Source organism: Pseudophryne corroboree, chromosome 6 (assembly GCF_028390025.1).
Source record: "Pseudophryne corroboree isolate aPseCor3 chromosome 6, aPseCor3.hap2, whole genome shotgun sequence".
In the NCBI taxonomy this organism is placed as follows: domain Eukaryota; kingdom Metazoa; phylum Chordata; class Amphibia; order Anura; family Myobatrachidae; genus Pseudophryne; species Pseudophryne corroboree.
In genome coordinates this window covers 88,051,156-88,073,569 of record NC_086449.1, presented here as the reverse complement: position 1 = coordinate 88,073,569, position 22,414 = coordinate 88,051,156, and the positions used below count along the sequence as shown (strand labels likewise).

Below are 22,414 nucleotides of genomic sequence, written 5' to 3'. Positions count from 1 at the left end.
AGTAGCTGTAGTTTAGCAAGGGTTAACTAGTCTTGGGCCACAAATTTGACCCCCAAAAACAACAGAGGGTGGTCACTTATATATGACGCAGTTGTATTTTGCCTGGCCCAACGCTGTTTTGAGCATGAAATATACTGGCAAAGTGGGCACACACCATATTTTGCCATTTTGAATAAGTAGCTGTAGTTTAGCAAGGGTTAACTAGTCTTGGGCCACAAATTTGACCCCCAAAAACAACAGAGGGTGGTCACTTACATATGACGCAGTTGTATTTTGCTTGGCCCAACGCTGTTTTGGGCATGAAATACACTGGCAAAGTGGGCACACACACCATATTTTACCATTTTGAATAAGTAGCTGTAGTTTTTCAAGGGTTAACCAGTCTTGGGCCACAAATCTGACACCTGAAATCAACAGAGGGTGGTCACTTACATATGACGCAGTTGTATTTTGCTTGGCCCAACGCTGTTTTGGGCATGAAATACACTGGCAAAGTGGGCACACACACCATATTTTGCCATTTTGAATAAGTAGCTGTAGTTTAGCAAGGGTTAACTAGTCTTGGGCCACAAATTTGACCCCCAAAAACAACAGAGGGTGGTCACTTACATATGACGCAGTTGTATTTTGCCTGGCCCAACGCTGTTTTGGGCATGAAATACACTGGCAAAGTGGGCACACACACCATATTTTACCATTTTGAATAAGTAGCTGTAGTTTTGCAAGGGTTAACCAGTCTTGGGCCACAAATCTGACACCTGAAATCAACAGAGGGTGGTCACTTACATATGACGCAGTTGTATTTTGCTTGGCCCAACGCTGTTTTGGGCATGAAATACAGTACACTGGCAAAGTGGGCACACACACCATATTTTACCATTTTGAATAAGTAGCTGTAGTTTTGCAAGGGTTAACCAGTCTTGGGCCACACATTTGCCCCGCAAAAACAACAGAGGGTGGTCACTTGCATGTGATCCACTTGTATTTTTCCTGGCTCAACGCTGTTTTGGGCATGAAATACACTGGCAAAGTGGGCACACACACCATGATTTGCTATTTTGAATAAGTAGCTGTAGTTTTGCAAGGGTTAACCAGTCTTGGGCCACAAATTTGACAACTGAAATCAACAGAGGGTGGTCACTTACATATGACCCACTTGTATTTTGCTTGGCCCAACGCTGTTTTGGGCATGAAATACACTGGCAAAGTGGGCACAGACACCATTTTATAAATTGCCATTTTGAATAAGTAGCTGTAGTTTTGCAAGGGTTAACTAGTCTTGGGCCACAAATTTTACCCCTGAAATCAACAGAGGGTGGTCACTTACATATGACCCACTTGTATTTTGCTTGGCCCAACGCTGTTTTGGGCATACAATACACTGGCAAAGTGGGCACACACACCATATTTTGCCATTTTGAATAAGTAGCTGTAGTTTTGCAAGGGTTAACTAGTCTTGGGCCACAAATTTTACCCCTGAAATCAACAGAGAGTGGTCACTTGCATGTGACCCACTTGTATTTTGCCTGGCCCAATGCTGTTTTGGGCATGAAATACACTGGCAAAGTGGGCACACACACCATATTTTGCCATTTTGAATAAGTAGCTGTAGTTTTGCAAGGGTTAACTAGTCTTGGGCCACAAATTTGACCCCTGAAATCAGCAGAGGGTGGTCACTTACATATCACCCACTTGTATTTTGTTTGGCCCAACGCTGTTTTGGGCATGAAATACACTGGCAAAGTGGGCACACACAGCATATTTTGCCATTTTGAATAAGTAGCTGTAGTTTTGCAAGGGTTAACTAGTCTTGGGCCACAAATTTGACACCTGAAATCAGCAGAGGGTGGTCACTTACATATCACCCACTTGTATTTTGTTTGGCCCAACGCTGTTTTGGGCATGAAATACACTGGCAAAATGGGCACACACACCATATTTTGCCATTTTGAATAAGTAGCTTTAGTTTTGCAAGGGTTAACTAGTCTTGGGCCACAAATTTTACCCCTGAAATCAACAGAGGGTGGTCACTTACATATCACCCACTTGTATTTTGCTTGGCCCAATGCTGTTTTGGGCATGAAATACACTGGCAAAGTGGGCATAAACACCATTTTATAAATTGCTATTTTGAATAAGTAGCTGTAGTTTTGCAAGGGTTAACTAGTCTTGGGCCACACATTTTACCCCTGAAATCAACAGAGAGTGGTCACTTGCATGTGACCCACTTGTATTTTGCCTGGCCCAATGCTGTTTTGGGCATGAAATACACTGGCAAAGTGGGCACACACACCATATTTTGCCATTTTGAATAAGTAGCTGTAGTTTTGCAAGGGTTAACTAGTCTTGGGCCACAAATTTGACCCCTGAAATCAGCAGAGGGTGGTCACTTACATATCACCCACTTGTATTTTGTTTGGCCCAACGCTGTTTTGGGCATGAAATACACTGGCAAAGTGGGCACACACAGCATATTTTGCCATTTTGAATAAGTAGCTGTAGTTTTGCAAGGGTTAACTAGTCTTGGGCCACAAATTTTACCCCTGAAATCAACAGAGGGTGGTCACTTACATATCACCCACTTGTATTTTGCCTGGCCCAATGCTGTTTTGGGCATGAAATACACTGGCAAAGTGGGCATAAACACCATTTTATAAATTGCTATTTTGAATAAGTAGCTGTAGTTTTGCAAGGGTTAACTAGTCTTGGGCCACAAATTTTACCCCTGAAATCAACAGAGGGTGGTCACTTACATATGACCCACTTGTATTTTGCTTGGCCCAACGCTGTTTTGGGCATGAAATACACTGGCAAAGTGGGCACAGACACCATTTTATAAATTGCCATTTTGAATAAGTAGCTGTAGTTTTGCAAGGGTTAACTAGTCTTGGGCCACAAATTTTACCCCTGAAATCAACAGAGGGTGGTCACTTACATATGACCCACTTGTATTTTGCTTGGCCCAACGCTGTTTTGGGCATACAATACACTGGCAAAGTGGGCACACACACCATATTTTGCCATTTTGAATAAGTAGCTGTAGTTTTGCAAGGGTTAACTAGTCTTGGGCCACAAATTTTACCCCTGAAATCAACAGAGAGTGGTCACTTGCATGTGACCCACTTGTATTTTGCCTGGCCCAATGCTGTTTTGGGCATGAAATACACTGGCAAAGTGGGCACACACACCATATTTTGCCATTTTGAATAAGTAGCTGTAGTTTTGCAAGGGTTAACTAGTCTTGGGCCACAAATTTGACCCCTGAAATCAGCAGAGGGTGGTCACTTACATATCACCCACTTGTATTTTGTTTGGCCCAACGCTGTTTTGGGCATGAAATACACTGGCAAAGTGGGCACACACAGCATATTTTGCCATTTTGAATAAGTAGCTGTAGTTTTGCAAGGGTTAACTAGTCTTGGGCCACAAATTTGACCCCTGAAATCAGCAGAGGGTGGTCACTTACATATCACCCACTTGTATTTTGTTTGGCCCAACGCTGTTTTGGGCATGAAATACACTGGCAAAATGGGCACACACACCATATTTTGCCATTTTGAATAAGTAGCTGTAGTTTTGCAAGGGTTAACTAGTCTTGGGCCACAAATTTTACCCCTGAAATCAACAGAGGGTGGTCACTTACATATCACCCACTTGTATTTTGCTTGGCCCAATGCTGTTTTGGGCATGAAATACACTGGCAAAGTGGGCATAAACACCATTTTATAAATTGCTATTTTGAATAAGTAGCTGTAGTTTTGCAAGGGTTAACTAGTCTTGGGCCACACATTTTACCCCTGAAATCAACAGAGAGTGGTCACTTGCATGTGACCCACTTGTATTTTGCCTGGCCCAATGCTGTTTTGGGCATGAAATACACTGGCAAAGTGGGCACACACACCATATTTTGCCATTTTGAATAAGTAGCTGTAGTTTTGCAAGGGTTAACTAGTCTTGGGCCACAAATTTTACCCCTGAAATCAACAGAGGGTGGTCACTTACATATGACCCACTTGTATTTTGCTTGGCCCAACGCTGTTTTGGGCATGAAATACACTGGCAAAGTGGGCACAGACACCATTTTATAAATTGCCATTTTGAATAAGTAGCTGTAGTTTTGCAAGGGTTAACTAGTCTTGGGCCACAAATTTTACCCCTGAAATCAACAGAGGGTGGTCACTTACATATGACCCACTTGTATTTTGCTTGGCCCAACGCTGTTTTGGGCATAAAATACACTGGCAAAGTGGGCACAGACACCATATTTTGCCATTTTGAATAAGTAGCTGTAGTTTTGCAAGGGTTAACTAGTCTTGGGCCACAAATTTGACCCCTGAAATCAGCAGAGGGTGGTCACTTACATATCACCCACTTGTATTTTGTTTGGCCCAACGCTGTTTTGGGCATGAAATACACTGGCAAAGTGGGCACAGACACCATATTTTGCCATTTTGAATAAGTAGCTGTAGTTTTGCAAGGGTTAACTAGTCTTGGGCCACAAATTTTACCCCTGAAATCAACAGAGGGTGGTCACTTACATATGACCCACTTGTATTTTGCTTGGCCCAACGCTGTTTTGGGCATGAAATACACTGGCAAAGTGGGCACAGACACCATTTTATAAATTGCCATTTTGAATAAGTAGCTGTAGTTTTGCAAGGGTTAACTAGTCTTGGGCCACAAATTTTACCCCTGAAATCAACAGAGGGTGGTCACTTACATATGACCCACTTGTATTTTGCTTGGCCCAACGCTGTTTTGGGCATAAAATACACTGGCAAAGTGGGCACAGACACCATATTTTGCCATTTTGAATAAGTAGCTGTAGTTTTGCAAGGGTTAACTAGTCTTGGGCCACAAATTTGACCCCTGAAATCAGCAGAGGGTGGTCACTTACATATCACCCACTTGTATTTTGTTTGGCCCAACGCTGTTTTGGGCATGAAATACACTGGCAAAGTGGGCACAGACACCATATTTTCCATTTTGAATAAGTAGCTGTAGTTTTGCAAGGGTTAACTAGTCTTGGGCCACACATTTGACACCTGGAATCAGGAGCCTATCAATACAGTCTCTGCGCATAAAGCTTTTCTTAGATTCTGCAATGTAGTCTCTGCGGGCCTAGGGGGTAATTCAGACTGCATCACTGCAGCAGCAGCGATCGCAGTCTGAATTACTTTGTGGAGTGCGCAATCCGGGAGCCCAGTGTGATTCTATCAGCATCTCAGGGCTTCGATCGCCTCTGCCTGATTGACAGGCAGAGGCTGTTACGTGGTGGGAAGGGGCATGCCACCGGTTTTAGAACCACGGTCTGGACAACGGTGGCCTGTCTGGACCGTTGGGGGGTGGCCCGAGGCAGCTGCGTGGTGTTACACACAGACTCTGCGACCCGGGATGTGGCGAGTAGCGGACTGCCAGCGTGCAGGAGCTTCGTTTGCAGGGAGTTACTCATCAGGTACAAAATCATCGACACCGTGCAATGGTTTTGTACCTGTGCGAGGGGGATGGGGGGGGGCTAGGGCCAGTCATGCAGGGCGGACCAGCCCTGTGCTGGGCATCCACCCGCATGTCAGAGTACATGATTGTAGATGTGCTACATTTAGCACATCTGTGATTAGATCTTGTCTGGGGACTGTTTCCTCAGACATTCAGTGAATGATGCTGCCCTGTGGCAAATTCGCGCATGCACCTACGCAGTGGCGGAACAAGACCATGGTGGGCCGAGGTGCAACAAAATGCGTTGCCCCAGCCCGCCCAAGATCCAAAACGTGTGTCAAAAAATAGGGCATGGTCTCATTGAAAAGGGGTGTGGGCACACAATAGTACCACCAATTCAAATTATGCCACACAGTAGTGCAACCTCATTACATTACACTGATTTACATTACATTACACTGAACAGTAGTACTCCTTATATACATTACGCTACACAGTACTGCTCCTGAAACACGTTATGCCACACAGTATTGCTTCTTATACGCATTACGCCACATAGTAGAGCTCCTTCTACACGTTACGCCACACAGTAGTGCTCCTGAAACACGTTATGCCACACAGTACTGCTTCTTATACGCATTACGCCACATAGTAGAGCTCCTTCTACACGTTACGCCACACAGTAGTTCTTATACACATTACAACACACAGTAGTGCCTCTTATACATGTTACGCCACACAGTAGTATCTTAATATACGTTATACCACACAGTAGTATCTTAATATACGTTATACCACACAGTAGTGCTCCTGATACACGTTACTCCACCCAGTACTGTTCCTTATACATGTTACGCAACACAGTAGAGCTCCTTATACACGTTACAACACACTTTAATGGTCCTTATACACTTTACGCCACACAATAGTGCTCCTTATACACGTTACGCCACACAGTGGTGCTTCTTATAGACGTTACACCACACAGTAATACCCCTTATACAGGTTAAGCCACACAGTAGAGCTCCTTATACACATTACGCCACACAGTAGAGCTTCTTTTACACATAACGCCAATATAGTAGGCACTACGGTAAAGTTTTAGGGTTAGGCTGCTGGGGGGGAGGGGTGAGGCACTGGGGTGGTGGCTAGGGTTAGGCTGTGGGGAGGGGTAAAGGTTAAGGTTAGCTACTAGGGAAAGGTTTAGGGATTAGGGATAGTGGGGAAAATACTCACCAGAACACTGCTGAGACATCGCCAATGCAATGTGATCCTGAAAAAGGCACTGCTGTCACCGGTATAAAGTACGAAACTGCTATATCACAAGGGACTGTTTGTTGACAGTTCTTTATGTCGACATAATGAATATCAATATGATAACTGTCGGCCAATTGTATCCAACTCCCACAAAAACTCAGAAGACTTCTCACTGTATAAAAATGGGACAATTCCTTTGTACAAGGATACACAAGGCCCATGGAGACAGATGTCCACACTATGCATCATGCAGCCAGCAGCAGCACATGCACCCTGGGTGACAACACATGACCCTGTGCCTGGCTGCCTTAGTGGGGTCACTCTATGCTGTGCTGTATGTTATATGTCACTGCACAGTCACCATTACTATTTGCAGAGAGACCACCACCTCCCAATCTCCGCCCCCTCAATGTAGGCTCCGCCTCTTCGGGGTCCGCGATTCTGAGTTTGCAGGATGAAATGTACAATTAGAAAAATGTATAATAAAATAAAAATAAATAAACACACAGCTGCCTTACCGCCTTTACAAGGAATGCTGCTGCACTAACTCTACAGTTTAGCCGCATGGTCACGTGATGCTCCGGCTCCGGTAGCAAAAAGAAACAGCTGGGCTGCCCGTGAATGAGAGGGGAAGATGGCCCCTTCTCCTTCTCCAGACTCCTCCACTGCATCCTCCTCCCCCTCTGGCCAGACTGCAGCTCAGCCTCATTCTGTTAAGGGGAAGCGGCGGCTTGCAGCGCGCCGGCAGGTGGCATGTAATGAGTCAGTCTCACTCATTGTAGTGCCTCCGGCTGTGGGCCCCTTCATCGTGGAGGGGCCCTGCCGGTTGCACCGCTGCAAGTTCCACCCCTGAACCTACGATAATAGCCCACCAGACCAAAGAATATCCTGAGTTGCGACATACATTTTAGCTTAGGCCATGTGAAGACTGCTTCCACCTTGCCAGGTTGAGGTTTAACTTACCCTTGGCATACAATATACCCCAGATACTTTGCCTCCACAGATATGATGGCACACTTCTCCAGGTTAGCTGTGAACCCTTGTGCCTGTAGAGACTGTAACACTGCATCCACCTTTGGAAGGTGCGACTGGAGCAAACCCACTGTGGTAGAGAAGGCTGTTGTTGCTTTGGCAGCTTCCATCAGAGGAATTTGCCAGTACCCCTTCAGTAAATCTAGCGTAGTTAGATACAGGCTTATTGCTAAGTTCATAAACCCGGGGCATAGGATAGGAATCAAACCGAGGAACTTTATTTAACTTTCTGAAGTCATTACAGAATCTCAAAGCTCCAAAAAGCTTGGGCTCTAAAAAAAAATGGGATTATTCCATTCACTGTTTGACTACTCTGTGACCCCCAAGCGCCGCATCACTTCCAGTTCCCGTTTTACTGCTGCCTGTTGGGCCTCAGATATACAATATTGCCTTTGTTTTATCACCCCCCTGGGTGGAGTAACATTGTCATGCTGTATGATTTGAGTTTTCCCCAGGAGGGCAGAGAACACAACCTGGTACTGTGCTACTAAGTTTACCACTTCTTGTTTCTGGCTAGGACTCAGTTACTTCAGTAGGCACCTGACATACTGGGGTTTTCATGGCCACTAAAGAGGGATGACTGGCACTTTCCAAGGCTTCAACAAATTCACATGGTAGACTTTTACCTCTTTCCTTCTACCTTCCTGCCGTACCTAGACACAAGTATCAGTACCTTGTTGCCCCTATTGAGAGTCCGGTTGACAGCAGTAACGCCATGACTGCGTTTTTGATCCTGTTGAGCTCTTGCCATATGCTTGGTCAGAAGTGGCGCAATTTGCCTTAGACAGCCATATAATTGGGACACAAACTGAACGATGTTAGGCTCTTGGGACGGGATCAGTACTAAATCCCGCAGGATGGGATCCCGGCGGTCGAAATACTGACGCCGGAATTTCGACCACACAATCCCGACAGGGGTGGCGAGCAGAACGCAGCCCATTGTGGGCTCGCTTTGCTCGCCACGCTGCAGGCACGGTGCTTTGCTATGCTCAGCACACTTTTATATTCTCCCTCTATGGGTGTCGTGGACACCCACGGAGGCAGAATATGTCGGGATTGTGCCGGTCGGGGTTCCGGCGTCAGTATTTCAACCGCCGGGATTCCGTCCGGCGGGATCTTAACCGCATCCCCTTGGGACAATTGCTGCTCCCACCCATCTTTTAATAGATCTAGTATCCCTCTGCGTTGTCTACCATAGAGGAGTTTGAAGGGTCTAAACCCCATACAGTCTCTATATAAAGTCTCTATATAAATAAAGGATAATAATAATAATAATAATAATAATAATAATAATAAAAAAAGAGGCTTGGGGTACCTCTCAAACTGCCAACATTAGCTAAGGTAAGAGTAGGTCCTAATCTCGCTTCTCCTGTGACACTGCCCTTTTCATCATCTGCATAAGGGTTCTGTTAAAGCATTCAACCAAGCCGTCTGTCTGCGGGTGGTAAACCGAAATGGTAATTCTATCCACCTTTAACAGGCGACACAGGTATTTCATTAATTTAGACACAAAAGGGGTACCTTAGTCGGTCAGGACCTCTATTGGTATTCCTAGACGGGTATACAGCATCAAGAACTCCTGGACAATAGTGCTAGATTTCATGTTACATAGTGGTATGGCCTCCGGGTACCCGGTGGAGTAGTCCACCGTCACCAATATATACTGATGCCCATGATCCGATTTTTCTACTGGCCCTATCAGATCTATAAAAATTGGCTGAATAGGCATGGAAATTATAGTCAGGAAAACCAAGGTCGCCCTAAATTCTGTCTGGGGTGCATTCTTTTAGTACACTGGGCATTCCTGACAATATTCTTTTACTGCAGCATGAATGCCTGGCCAGGAGAAACATAGCTGGAGAGTTTTCCTCTCCCCTAAATGGCCACCCCATAAATGCATGTGAGCCGCCCTCAGTACCAGCTGCTCGTGTTTTCGGGGAATCAGCAACTGGTCTACCCTTTTACCTTGCAAATAAGTTACAAGGTAAAAAAAAAATGTTTTTCACATAAAGTAAGGTACACCTTCAGGTGGTAAAGCAGAGTTTACCTTACCATTTACCACTACCACATTTTAAAAAGTATTAGACAAGTTGCCATCGTTATGTTGATCTCGCCTAAAGTCCTGCAAAGACACTCTTTCGCAAATGGGGGACTAATGTGTCTCAATCTCACTGGCAAGAGAGGGGTTTACAGTCATACAACCTTGGCTTCCAGTAGATCTTGGCCCCTGCGACAGCTTAACCTTTGTCTGTCTGCCAATGTCATGCCAGGTAACAAACTCCTGCAACAGTGGGAAGTCCTGGCCCAGGATTAGTGGATAAAGAGGTTTGGAAGCTACTGTGACTACCATTTTTACTGGTCTTACTTTAATCACCACCGGCAGGTGCACCAATGGGCATTCTTCTATGTCACCAAGTATACATAGCATCTTTACCAGAAGCACAACCTGGCCAGACCCGGGAAGAACCAGGTTAGCAGAGATGATAGATAATTCATTGCCAGTATCAACCAAGGCCCAGATATCCCAGCCTTCAATCTGTACCATCAGATGAAATGGTAGTTTCAGCTGGGGAAATAATTCCAGGCGCCATACTGAATACAGGTTGTACTGTTTTCCCTGAGCTGCAATCCACTAGCTCACCCTGCTTTAGGAAGTACCGCTGTGCATGACTGGGCTCTCTGCACTCAAAACATATGACTGGAGACGGGCTGTTTGGTTTAACAATGGGGATCTGGGTATTGGGCTTATGTACTGGCTGTAACCCTTGCTTGGCTTTATTAAAATTTCCCAGGGTCAGGTACCTCTCAATCACCACTGCTAGCTCCTCAATTGTCTGGGGTCAGCCTGCAAAGGCCCAGTGTTTTACACCACGGTCTGATACCCGTATAGCCTGGTCTAGAGCCATCACTTCCACTACCCACTGAGAAGAGTTTTTATCTGTAACCAGGTTTTACTCAGTTTGGCCAATTATGCCAGTTTGACCACTGGAGGCTCAGATGGGTTCAGCTGCAACTCATAATATTCTTGGGCTTTGCTGGGACCCGTCACCCCAATCCTGCTGAGTATAGCTTCCTTCAAGCAAGGATAAGAGCTGACTTCAGACAACTTTAACGCAACATAGACTCTCTATGACTCCCCTGTGCGATAAGGACCTAATCTAACCCTTGATTTCTGGTATCAAATATGTCGCCCAAGACTAGTTAACCCTTGCAAAACTACAGCTACATATTCAAAATGGTAAATCATAATATGGTGGTTGTGCCTACTTTCCCAGCGTAATTCATTCACAAATCAATGTTGGGCCAAGCAGAATACAAGTGGGTGATATGTAAGTGACCACATTCTGTTGATTGCAGGTCTCACAATTGTGTCCCAAGACTAGTTAACTCTTGCAAAACTATAGCTACTTATTCAAAATGGTAAAATATGGTGTGTGGGCACACTTTGCCAGTGTATTTCATGCCCAAAACAGCGTTGGGCCAAGCAAAATACAAGTGGGTCATATGTAAGTGACTATGCTTTGTTGATTTCAGGTGTCAAATTTGTGGCCCAAGACTAATTAACCCTTGCAAAACTACAGCTACTTATTCAAAATGGCAATTTATAAAATGGTGTTTGTGCCCACTTTGCCAGTGTACTTCATGCCCAAAACCGCATTGGGCCAAGCAAAATACAAGTGGGTCATATGTAACTGACCACCCTCTGTTGATTTCAGGTGTCAAATTTGTGGCCCAAGACTGGTTAACCCTTGCAAAACTACAGCTACTTATTCAAAATGGAAAATATGGTGTGTGTGCCCACTATGCCAGTGTATTTCATGCCCAAAACAGCGTTGGGCCAGGCAAAATACAAGTGGGTCACATGCAAGTGACCACTCTCTGTTGATTTCAGGGGTCAAATTTGTGGCCCAAGACTAATTAACCCTTGCAAAACTACAGCTACTTATTCAAAATGGCAATTTATAAAATGGTGTTTGTGCCCACTTTGCCAGTGTATTTCATGCCCAAAACCGCATTGGGCCAAGCAAAATACAAGTGGGTCATATGTAACTGACCACCCTCTGTTGATTTCAGGTGTCAAATTTGTGGCCCAAGACTGGTTAACCCTTGCAAAACTACAGCTACTTATTCAAAATGGAAAATATGGTGTGTGTGCCCACTATGCCAGTGTATTTCATGCCCAAAACAGCGTTGGGCCAGGCAAAATACAAGTGGGTCACATGCAAGTGACCACTCTCTGTTGATTTCAGGGGTCAAATTTGTGGCCCAAGACTGGTTAACCCTTGCAAAACTACAGCTACTTATTCAAAATGGAAAATAGGGTGTGTGTGCCCGCTTTGCCAGTGTATTTCATGCCCAAAACAGTGTTGGGCCAAACAAAATACAAGTGGGTCATATGTAACTGACCACCCTCTGTTGATTTCAGGTGTCAAATTTGTGGCCCAAGACTGGTTAACCCTTGCAAAACTACAGCTACTTATTCAAAATGGAAAATATGGTGTGTGTGCCCACTATGCCAGTGTATTTCATGCCCAAAACAGCGTTGGGCCAGGCAAAATACAAGTGGGTCACATGCAAGTGACCACTCTCTGTTGATTTCAGGGGTCAAATTTGTGGCCCAAGACTAATTAACCCTTGCAAAACTACAGCTACTTATTCAAAATGGCAATTTATAAAATGGTGTTTGTGCCCACTTTGCCAGTGTATTTCATGCCCAAAACCGCATTGGGCCAAGCAAAATACAAGTGGGTCATATGTAAGTGACCACCCTCTGTTGATTTCAGGTGTCAAATTTGTGGCCCAAGACTGGTTAACCCTTGCAAAACTACAGCTACTTATTCAAAATGGAAAATATGGTGTGTGTGCCCACTATGCCAGTGTATTTCATGCCCAAAACAGCGTTGGGCCAGGCAAAATACAAGTGGGTCACATGCAAGTGACCACTCTCTGTTGATTTCAGGGGTCAAATTTGTGGCCCAAGACTAATTAACCCTTGCAAAACTACAGCTACTTATTCAAAATGGCAATTTATAAAATGGTGTTTGTGCCCACTTTGCCAGTGTATTTCATGCCCAAAACCGCATTGGGCCAAGCAAAATACAAGTGGGTCATATGTAACTGACCACCCTCTGTTGATTTCAGGTGTCAAATTTGTGGCCCAAGACTGGTTAACCCTTGCAAAACTACAGCTACTTATTCAAAATGGAAAATATGGTGTGTGTGCCCACTATGCCAGTGTATTTCATGCCCAAAACAGCGTTGGGCCAGGCAAAATACAAGTGGGTCACATGCAAGTGACCACTCTCTGTTGATTTCAGGGGTCAAATTTGTGGCCCAAGACTGGTTAACCCTTGCAAAACTACAGCTACTTATTCAAAATGGAAAATAGGGTGTGTGTGCCCGCTTTGCCAGTGTATTTCATGCCCAAAACAGTGTTGGGCCAAACAAAATACAAGTGGGTCATATGTAACTGACCACCCTCTGTTGATTTCAGGTGTCAAATTTGTGGCCCAAGACTGGTTAACCCTTGCAAAACTACAGCTACTTATTCAAAATGGAAAATATGGTGTGTGTGCCCACTATGCCAGTGTATTTCATGCCCAAAACAGCGTTGGGCCAGGCAAAATACAAGTGGGTCACATGCAAGTGACCACTCTCTGTTGATTTCAGGGGTCAAATTTGTGGCCCAAGACTAATTAACCCTTGCAAAACTACAGCTACTTATTCAAAATGGCAATTTATAAAATGGTGTTTGTGCCCACTTTGCCAGTGTATTTCATGCCCAAAACCGCATTGGGCCAAGCAAAATACAAGTGGGTCATATGTAACTGACCACCCTCTGTTGATTTCAGGTGTCAAATTTGTGGCCCAAGACTGATTAACCCTTGCAAAACTACAGCTACTTATTCAAAATGGAAAATATGGTGTGTGTGCCCACTATGCCAGTGTATTTCATGCCCAAAACAGCGTTGGGCCAGGCAAAATACAAGTGGGTCACATGCAAGTGAACACTCTCTGTTGATTTCAGGGGTCAAATTTGTGGCCCAAGACTAGTTAACCCTTGCAAAACTACAGCTACTTATTCAAAATAGCAAAACATGGTGTGTGTGCCCACTTTGCCAGTGTATTTCATGCCCAAAACAGCATTGGGCCAGGCAAAATACAAGTGGGTCACATGCAAGTGACCACTCTCTGTTGATTTCAGGGGTCAAATTTGTGGCCCAAGACTAGTTAACCCTTGCAAAACTACAGCTACTTATTCAAAATGGCAATTTATAAAATGGTGTTTGTGCCCACTTTGCCAGTGTATTTCATGCCAAAAACAGCGTTGGGCCAAGCAAAATACAAGTGGGTCATATGTAAGTGACCACCCTCTGTTGATTTCAGGGGTCAAATTTGTGGCCCAAGACTAGTTAACCCTTGCAAAACTACAGCTACTTATTCAAAATGGCAATTTATAAAATGGTGTCTGTGCCCACTTTGCCAGTGTATTTCATGCCAAAAACAGTGTTGGGCCAAGCAAAATACAAGTGGGTCATATGTAAGTGACCACCCTCTGTTGATTTCAGGTGTCAAATTTGTGGCCCAAGACTGGTTAACCCTTGCAAAACTACAGCTACTTATTCAAAATAGCAAATCATGGTGTGTGTGCCCACTTTGCCAGTGTATTTCATGCCCAAAACAGCGTTGGGCCAAGCAAAATACAAGTGGGTCATATGTAACTGACCACCCTTTGTTGATTTCAGGTGTCAAATTTGTGGCCCAAGACTAGTTAACCCTTGCAAAACTACAGCTACTTATTGAAAATGGCAAAATATGGTGTGTGTGCCCACTTTGCCAGTGTATTTCATGCCCAAAACAGTGTTGGGCCAAACAAAATACAAGTGGGTCATATGTAACTGACCACCCTCTGTTGATTTCAGGTGTCAAATTTGTGGCCCAAGACTGGTTAACCCTTGCAAAACTACAGCTACTTATTCAAAATGGAAAATATGGTGTGTGTGCCCACTATGCCAGTGTATTTCATGCCCAAAACAGCGTTGGGCCAAGCAAAATACAAGTGGGTCATATGTAAGTGACTACGCTTTGTTGATTTCAGGTGTCAAATTTGTGGCCCAAGACTAATTAACCCTTGCAAAACTACAGCTACTTATTCAAAATGGTAAAATATGGTGTGTGCCCACTTTGCCAGTATATTTCATGCTCAAAACAGCGTTGGGCCAGGCAAAATACAACTGCGTCATATGTAAGTGACCACCCTCTGTTGTTTATGGGGGTCAAATTTGTGGCCCAAGACTAGTTAACCCTTGCTAAACTACAGCTACTTATTCAAAATGGCAAAATATGGTGTGTGTGCCCACTTTGCCAGTGTATTTCATGCCCAAAACAGCGTTGGGCCAAGCAAAATACAACTGCGTCACATGTAAGTGACCACCCTCTGTTGATTTCAGCTGTCAGATTTGTGGCCCAAGACTGGTTAACCCTTGCAAAACTACAGCTACTTATTCAAAATGGTAAAATATGGTGTGTGTGCCCACTTTGCCAGTGTATTTCATGCCCAAAACAGCGTTGGGCCAGGCAAAATACAAGTGGGTCACATGCAAGTGACCACTCTCTGTTGATTTCAGGTGTCAAATTTGTGGCCCAAGACTAGTTAACCCTTGCAAAACTACAGCTACTTATTCAAAATGGCAAAATATGGTGTGTGTGCCCACTTTGCCAGTGTATTTCATGCCCAAAACAGTGTTGGGCCAGGCAAAATACAAGTGGGTCACATGCAAGGGACCCTACTCTGTTGATTTCAGGTGTCAAATTTGTGACAGAAGACTTATTAACCCTTGCGAAACTGAATGATCTGAATAAGAAGCTGGAGTTCGAATAAGAAGTGAATAAGAAGCTGGAGCTTGAATAAGAAGTGAATAAGAAGCTGGCCGAATAAGAAGCTAACTTCAGCCTCGTCACGGTGCTGGCGCTCTTGTCTATGAATCATAGCTACTAGGACAAGGTAAGTATGCTTAGTAGATACAATTGCTGGTTACACATCCCTGGGGTTTTTCTGGCTGTGAAGAGTGCGGTTGGCACTTCCCACCAACGATCCTATAGCTAGGAAGATGGCTGTGGTGCCCTGGTCCCATTCCTCTCAGACTGCCAGGAAATAAACCCCTAGTGAAGAATAATTACCTTGTGCCAGAAACTCTGATCATGCTGCCAAGTGCCAATACGGACAAGACGCTCATGGGAAAGTTACAGAAGGAGGTGCCCACCACGGTGGCAGGACCAGGGTACCTGACATCTGTTGGTCTAGCTGTTGCTCACTAGGAATGAGGGTAGCCAGCATCCACACCCCTTCAGAGCTCTAGGATCCCCACCCCAACGTTAGTTCAAGGTTATTTAATTTCCACATAAGGACAGTCTCCATAGTGCCTGTAGTGTATGCACCATACCCACATTGAGACATACACACTATATCTCCAGAACAACCAACTTTTTACAGAGAGAAGACAAATGGGTATTGAGAAAGAATGTTTGTGTAAAGAGTTATGGTGAAGGAAGTGTGGGTGCTGATAAAAGGAGGAGAGAGAGATTATAAAAATAGAGAGAAGGGTGCAAAAAATAGTGACATGAGAAAAACAGAGCATAGAATATAATGGGTGTGACTGGAGAAATAAGGTAAAGCCCAGAAGCCATGAGAAGAAAGAGGAACAGGGAGAAGGGAGTCTGAGCACAGCTTGTAAGGAACTTCTGTTGTTTCCTTACAATACTATTCCCGCCGATGGGGGCTATTCAGCACTGCTTATAATCACGTTTCTTTTCCAAGACTCCTTAGACTAGAGTCCTGTATCAGCGCCGTGTGCTATGTATGTTGACTGGTTGTCTCTTCATGCTGGACTGACAGCAATTACTTCCAGGTTTACTGTGATTACAGTGTAATCGTTATGGCTGAATCGTGATAATACCTCGTGACTCATTTCGTTCCCGCGCCTGCCGGTTACATAAAATAAAGGAGCAACAGAAAGTCTTGGCGGTTTTTTTTTTTAAATGACAACGCCCAATGCATAAACCAATCAGGAAATTGGGCGTCTTTAACTTATCCAATGACAACTCAACACTGTGCATAAATAGAGACGTTAGCGGCAGCTCCTTTTCATTCTTGCTTCGTTTTATTATAGCTCTGTAGAGTTAGAGTATAGAAAAATGGCCAGGACCAAGCAGACCGCTCGCAAGTCTACTGGAGGGAAAGCTGCCCGAAAGCAGCTGGCAACCAAAGCCGCCCGGAAGAGCGCTCCAGCTACCGGCGGTGTGAAGAAGCCTCACCGTTACCGTCCAGGGACCGTTGCCCTGTGAGAGGTGCGGGGGCCTGCGGGTGCGTGTGGTGGTGCCTGCTGCCGTGCAGGTGTAGACGCGGTACTCACCAGGCGCCGCTCTCTCTCACCTTCAGGTACCGGAACCTTCAACGGACCTGGAATTCTTCAGTCGGATCCGGACACGGCGATTCCCTCTTGGAGCTGACCGTCGACCGAGCTGAGGAGAGAATGGTTTACATCAAAGGGGGTATCGACCCTTCTTCCGCTGGAACAGGGGATACCCCAGGGGTGGCCGCGACCTTCACCGGTTGGGCGAATGGTCATCACCGGCACAAAGCCTCAGCCACCCAGATTTCACACACTCGCGCTTTTGCACGTAGTGTGATGAAAAGGATTCTCACGTCCGTGAGCAATCCCGACTCCGGCGCTCGGGGACAAACAAGGGACAAACGCACACGAATGCTACTCACCGTCACAAGTCTTGCACTCCGATCTTCTCCACTTACAGGTCCCTGTAAGGAGGCAAAGAGGAACAGCCGTGCAGGGCCTAACTCTACCCTAGTGTCACACCCTATACTATCTACAACGGCAGAGCCCTCAAACTAGCTCTGTGGGTGTGGTGCAACATAACTAGCACAAACCTCATAACAGCAATTTGCCCTGCACGGTAACCACACACATCGGAATACAACTTAACACGGTGTTGTCCCTTTATCTGCCCGACTCAGAACACCCCGTAGTGGGGGCCGCACAGCTCACCCACCTAATTACCTCAGGGTGGCCTGGGCCTAGCGCCCAGGGCCACCTGTACTCACCTCGGGGAAAACACTGCTTCGCTGGGCCTAGCGCCCCCTAACTGCACACAGGCCGGAGGCCTGACTTCGCCCACGGGCCTAGCGCCCGCCTAACTTGCTGCCCGTTGGGTGACCTGGGCCTTGTGCCCAGGGTCACCTTAATATTCCCTAATGGCCAAAATACACTAGGGCCTAATGCCCTCTAATGCCCCACAGGCCTAGTGCCTGGCTTGTGCCCCGGGCCTAGTGCCCGCCTAACTGGTGCCCGTTGGGTGACCTGGGCCTAATGCCCAGGGTCACCTTATCTGTACCTACTTGGCCACGGGCCAGGAGGGCCCGACTATATGCCCCCACGGGCCAGGAGGCCCGACTCAATGCCCACGGGCCGGGAGGGCCCGACTCAATGCCCACGGGCCGGGAGGGCCTGACTGTGCCCACGGGCCCATTGCCCGAACACCCGGTGGTCTAGGGAGGGGCGGGTACAGGGGCGCCTGATAAGGGCCTACCTGACCCGCTGGGAGAGGCACCAGGGGGGAGCTTCGGCAGCCCTTTGCTTCCCACCCCTGGTGACCCCTCCGGCGCTGTTCTTTAATCTTCGGCCGCTGGCCCGTCCTGGCCAGCGGCGCCGCCGTCGTCGCGCCGCGTCCAGCCGCCGCTGGACATCTTCCTTTCCGAGCCCGTCTTCTTTCTTCGCGCTCTTCTGCGCGCCCGCTCTCTTCCGCTCCCGCCCGTCGTCTCTTCTGCCGCTCTTCGGCGCGGCCTTTTCTTCACGGTCCCGCCCGGCGTCTGACGTCAGACGCCGGGGGCGGGGCCTATGACGCGGCGAGCGCCGATTGGCTCGCCGCGTCCCTCTCTGATTGGCTGCCGCTCCGGGAGCCGCGATTGGCTCCCGGAGGGCGCCAAGATTCAAAAGCCTCTGGTCCGGTGCAGGGAAAAGGGTAATCCCTGCACCGGACACCCGCCGCCACGCACCCAGCGCTGGGGACAGACAAGCTGCCCCAGCGCTGTCCCCAGCTAGGGACAGCCACATGGATGTGCCCACAGGGCACATCCTTACAGCCCTTCGAGAGATCCGCCGCTACCAGAAGTCAACAGAGCTGCTGATCCGCAAGCTGCCCTTCCAGCGGCTGGTGCGGGAGATCGCCCAGGACTTCAAGACCGACCTGCGTTTCCAGAGTTCCGCCGTCTTGGCCCTACAAGAGGCCAGCGAGGCTTATCTGGTGGGGCTTTTCGAGGACACCAACCTGTGCGCCATCCACGCCAAGAGGGTGACCATCATGCCCAAAGACATCCAGCTGGCCCGCAGGATCCGAGGGGAGAGGGCATAGATACTCGGCACTCCTATACACGCAACAACACAAAGGCTCTTTTCAGAGCCACCAAATCTTTCTATAACCTAGCTGAAGCATAAGCTACATATTGGTGTTTAATAGGAAGAATGTTAAATCCTTTCTCTGCACGGTTTCCTTATAGTTAGTAGTCACACAGCTCCTGGCCCCTGATCTGTAATAATCCTCACCGTCCTTCCTTCCAGCTTGCCGCTGCCCTGACTCCAGTAAGGAGCCTCCTCTATACGGCGTGCAGTCAGGGGTCTGCTATACAGAGCTATCCACACGGTCTAGATGTAGCTACAGTAGATCTCTACCTATAGTTCTAGCACCTAGGCTCTCCAGTACTTTATCTGGGGGCCGAGCTTTTAGCTGTGCCGCTCCGACTCTATGAAACTTCCCCGCATAGTTTGAGAGGCCCCCACTCTAGTGTCTTTCGAAACAGACTCAAGATCTCCTGCTCTCAGTATTGTATGAAAAGCTTTTCTGTGCTATATTATTTTCATTCTATTTAGCGACTTGAGTGGTATTGGAGGAAGATCGCTACATAAAATAAATTACTGGATGTTTGCGGGACAGTAAAGCAATGCTACAAGTTACTTCTAATTTCCTTCCCTTCAGTATTATAGCGCACACAATGGCACTCCCTCCTATCCCGCTACACTTGGCTAATGAATCCCAGATCAAAGCAATGAATCAGCTCTTTGGGGTCAGGGTGGGTGGCTCTGAAAAGACCTTTGTGTTGCGGGGACAAGTATCTAGCAGTAAAATCACTTGCTCTTGGCCGGTTTGTGGCTCTCGGTCTTCTTGGGCAGCAGCACGGCCTGGATGTTGGGCAGAACGCCTCCCTGGGCGATGGTCACCCCACCGAGCAGCTTGTTGAGCTCTTCGTCGTTGCGCACAGCCAGCTGCAGGTGGCGGGGGATGATGCGGGTCTTCTTGTTGTCACGGGCGGCGTTTCCGGCGAGCTCAAGAATCTCAGCCGTCAGATACTCCAGCACCGCGGCCAGATAGACCGGGGCACCGGCTCCCACTCGCTCAGCATAGTTTCCTTTTCTCAGCAGACGGTGAACTCGACCGACTGGGAACTGGAGACCGGCCCGGGATGAGCGAGTCTTTGCCTTAGCCCGGGTCTTGCCGCCTTGTTTTCCTCTTCCAGACATACTTGCGAGGTTCAATGAGATTAAAAGCTCTTTTTTTAACAAAAACACTTTGTGAAAACACCGCCCTCCTCTTACATATATACTCAGAAGCGACATGCTGCTTGCTCTGTGATTGGTGACGGTCTGCTTACAAGCTAACTAATGCAACTCAACTTCATCCACAGACCAATCCGCAAAAAGAAGGGAGGGGTTAAGATGCCAACCAGTGTCACATGACACGTCTACCCAATAGTGTAGCTTGCATTGGTGATGCCTCGTTTGCATAAGCTGCCTATAAATAAAACAGATGTGGTAAGCAGACCCACAGATTTTCTGCATTGTGCCGAAAAGATCCTCTAGAATGCCTGATCCAGCAAAGTCTGCCCCAGCGCCTAAGAAAGGCTCTAAGAAAGCGGTGACCAAGACCCAGAAGAAGGATGGGAAGAAGCGTAGGAAGAGCAGGAAGGAGAGTTACGCCATTTACGTCTACAAGGTGCTGAAGCAGGTGCACCCTGACACCGGCATCTCCTCCAAGGCTATGGGCATCATGAACTCCTTTGTCAATGACATCTTTGAGCGCATTGCTGGGGAAGCTTCTCGCCTGGCTCATTACAACAAGCGCTCCACCATCACCTCCCGGGAGATCCAGACCGCCGTACGCCTGCTGCTGCCGGGAGAGCTGGCCAAGCACGCCGTGTCCGAGGGCACCAAGGCTGTCACCAAGTACACCAGCGCCAAGTAATCACCCCCTTCTCTAACCCACATCAACACAAAGGCTCTTCTAAGAGACACCCACCTCCTCTAATCGGGCTGTGACTATCATGGTTATTATATGTGCTGCTTGCAAATCTGTCTTATGTATTTCAGTTCCTGATGTAGATCGGTCATATATAGTCATCATATTACAGATGTCAGCATTAGTGCTTACATAAAGCAATCCATAGAGCAATGACTGCCCGTGTAGCTGCTGCAGAACTAGAGAATTATTGTATCTTATTCCAATGTTACAAAGTATCAGTAGATTGTAGCAATTGGTCCCGTTGTTCGTATCACTTTGACTCTCCTATAAACACAGTTGTTAAAAGGTTGTTTGTCTTTCAAGATGCCCTGTGTAGAATGCTATTGTTACTGTATCACTGCACGTGTAACACCGGGATCCAATCTCCGGTGTCACTGCAGGTATATTGCACCGAATCCATTATAAGACATCAGGTTCCGTTTAGCTGCATTTAATGAAAGGAGATCTTTATGATCGCACAATACAATGCTGGTTTAGGCACACATGCCAGCCGTGCTCCCTATAGTAACAGAGATACAGGGGTGGCTGAGCCGCAGTGTTCCGGAGCGGGATTGGCTGAGTGCAGTATCAGCGGCGCTCATAATTACAGGGAGAAGAGAGACTGAAGCGCAGAGCTGACACTCAGACCGAGCTGGGGATTCTTTTACAGCAGTCGTTATAGTAACCAGAGAGAAGTTGTGTGCCATTGCGTTGCATTTATATTTTGCCGCCGATATCAGGTCGACTCATTTATCCATTTTGAAAATTCATCTTCCAATCCCAAAGAGGTTGTGCAGGTCATTTGTTAGTATATACTTATTATTTATGTGAACAATATATATAAAAGGATAATAAAACAGTGTAGCATATGTCCGTATTCTCGAGACATATTTTTTTAAAAATAAATATTATTAAGCAGATAAATTCTATTTATTTATTTTTTTTACTTTAATATAAATCAGTCTAAAAACAACACAGTGTGCTAATTAAAGTAATCTATTATTTAAAATAAATTATAGTGTAGTGCTAGTCGTGTGTATATATATATATATATATATATATTAGTGATGAGCGGTTTCGGTTTCCGAGAAACCGAACACCCCCCCCCCCCACCCCGAACTTTACCCTTTTTACACGGGTCCGAGGCAGGTTCGAACCTTCCCGCCTTGCTCGACTAACCCGAGCGCGCCCGAACGTCATCATCCCGCTGTCGGATTCTCGTGAGATTCGGATTCTATATAAGCAGCCGCGCGTCGCCGCCATTTTCACTTGTGCATTGGAGATGATAGGGAGAGTACGTGGCTGGCGTCCTCTCCGTTTATATAGTAAAAGACAATTGATT

General features: G+C 46.6%; 2 protein-coding genes across 2 annotated transcripts; one reads left to right on the top strand and one right to left on the bottom strand.

Annotated features, from left to right (window-relative positions):
* Positions 1 to 19,437: 19,437 nt before the first annotated feature.
* On the bottom strand, positions 19,438 to 20,355 carry LOC134936398 (histone H2A type 1-like). Its single transcript, XM_063931432.1, has one exon. It carries the CDS (start codon positions 20,313 to 20,315, stop codon positions 19,923 to 19,925), a length of 393 nt encoding a protein of 130 aa, XP_063787502.1. The 5' UTR covers positions 20,316 to 20,355; the 3' UTR covers positions 19,438 to 19,922.
* Positions 20,356 to 20,616: 261 nt separating this feature from the next.
* On the top strand, positions 20,617 to 21,382 carry LOC134934843 (histone H2B 1.1-like). Its single transcript, XM_063930188.1, has one exon. The coding sequence runs from the start codon at positions 20,656 to 20,658 to the stop codon at positions 21,034 to 21,036; it is 381 nt and encodes a 126-aa protein (XP_063786258.1). The 5' UTR covers positions 20,617 to 20,655; the 3' UTR covers positions 21,037 to 21,382.
* The last annotated feature ends 1,032 nt before the right edge of the window (positions 21,383 to 22,414 follow it).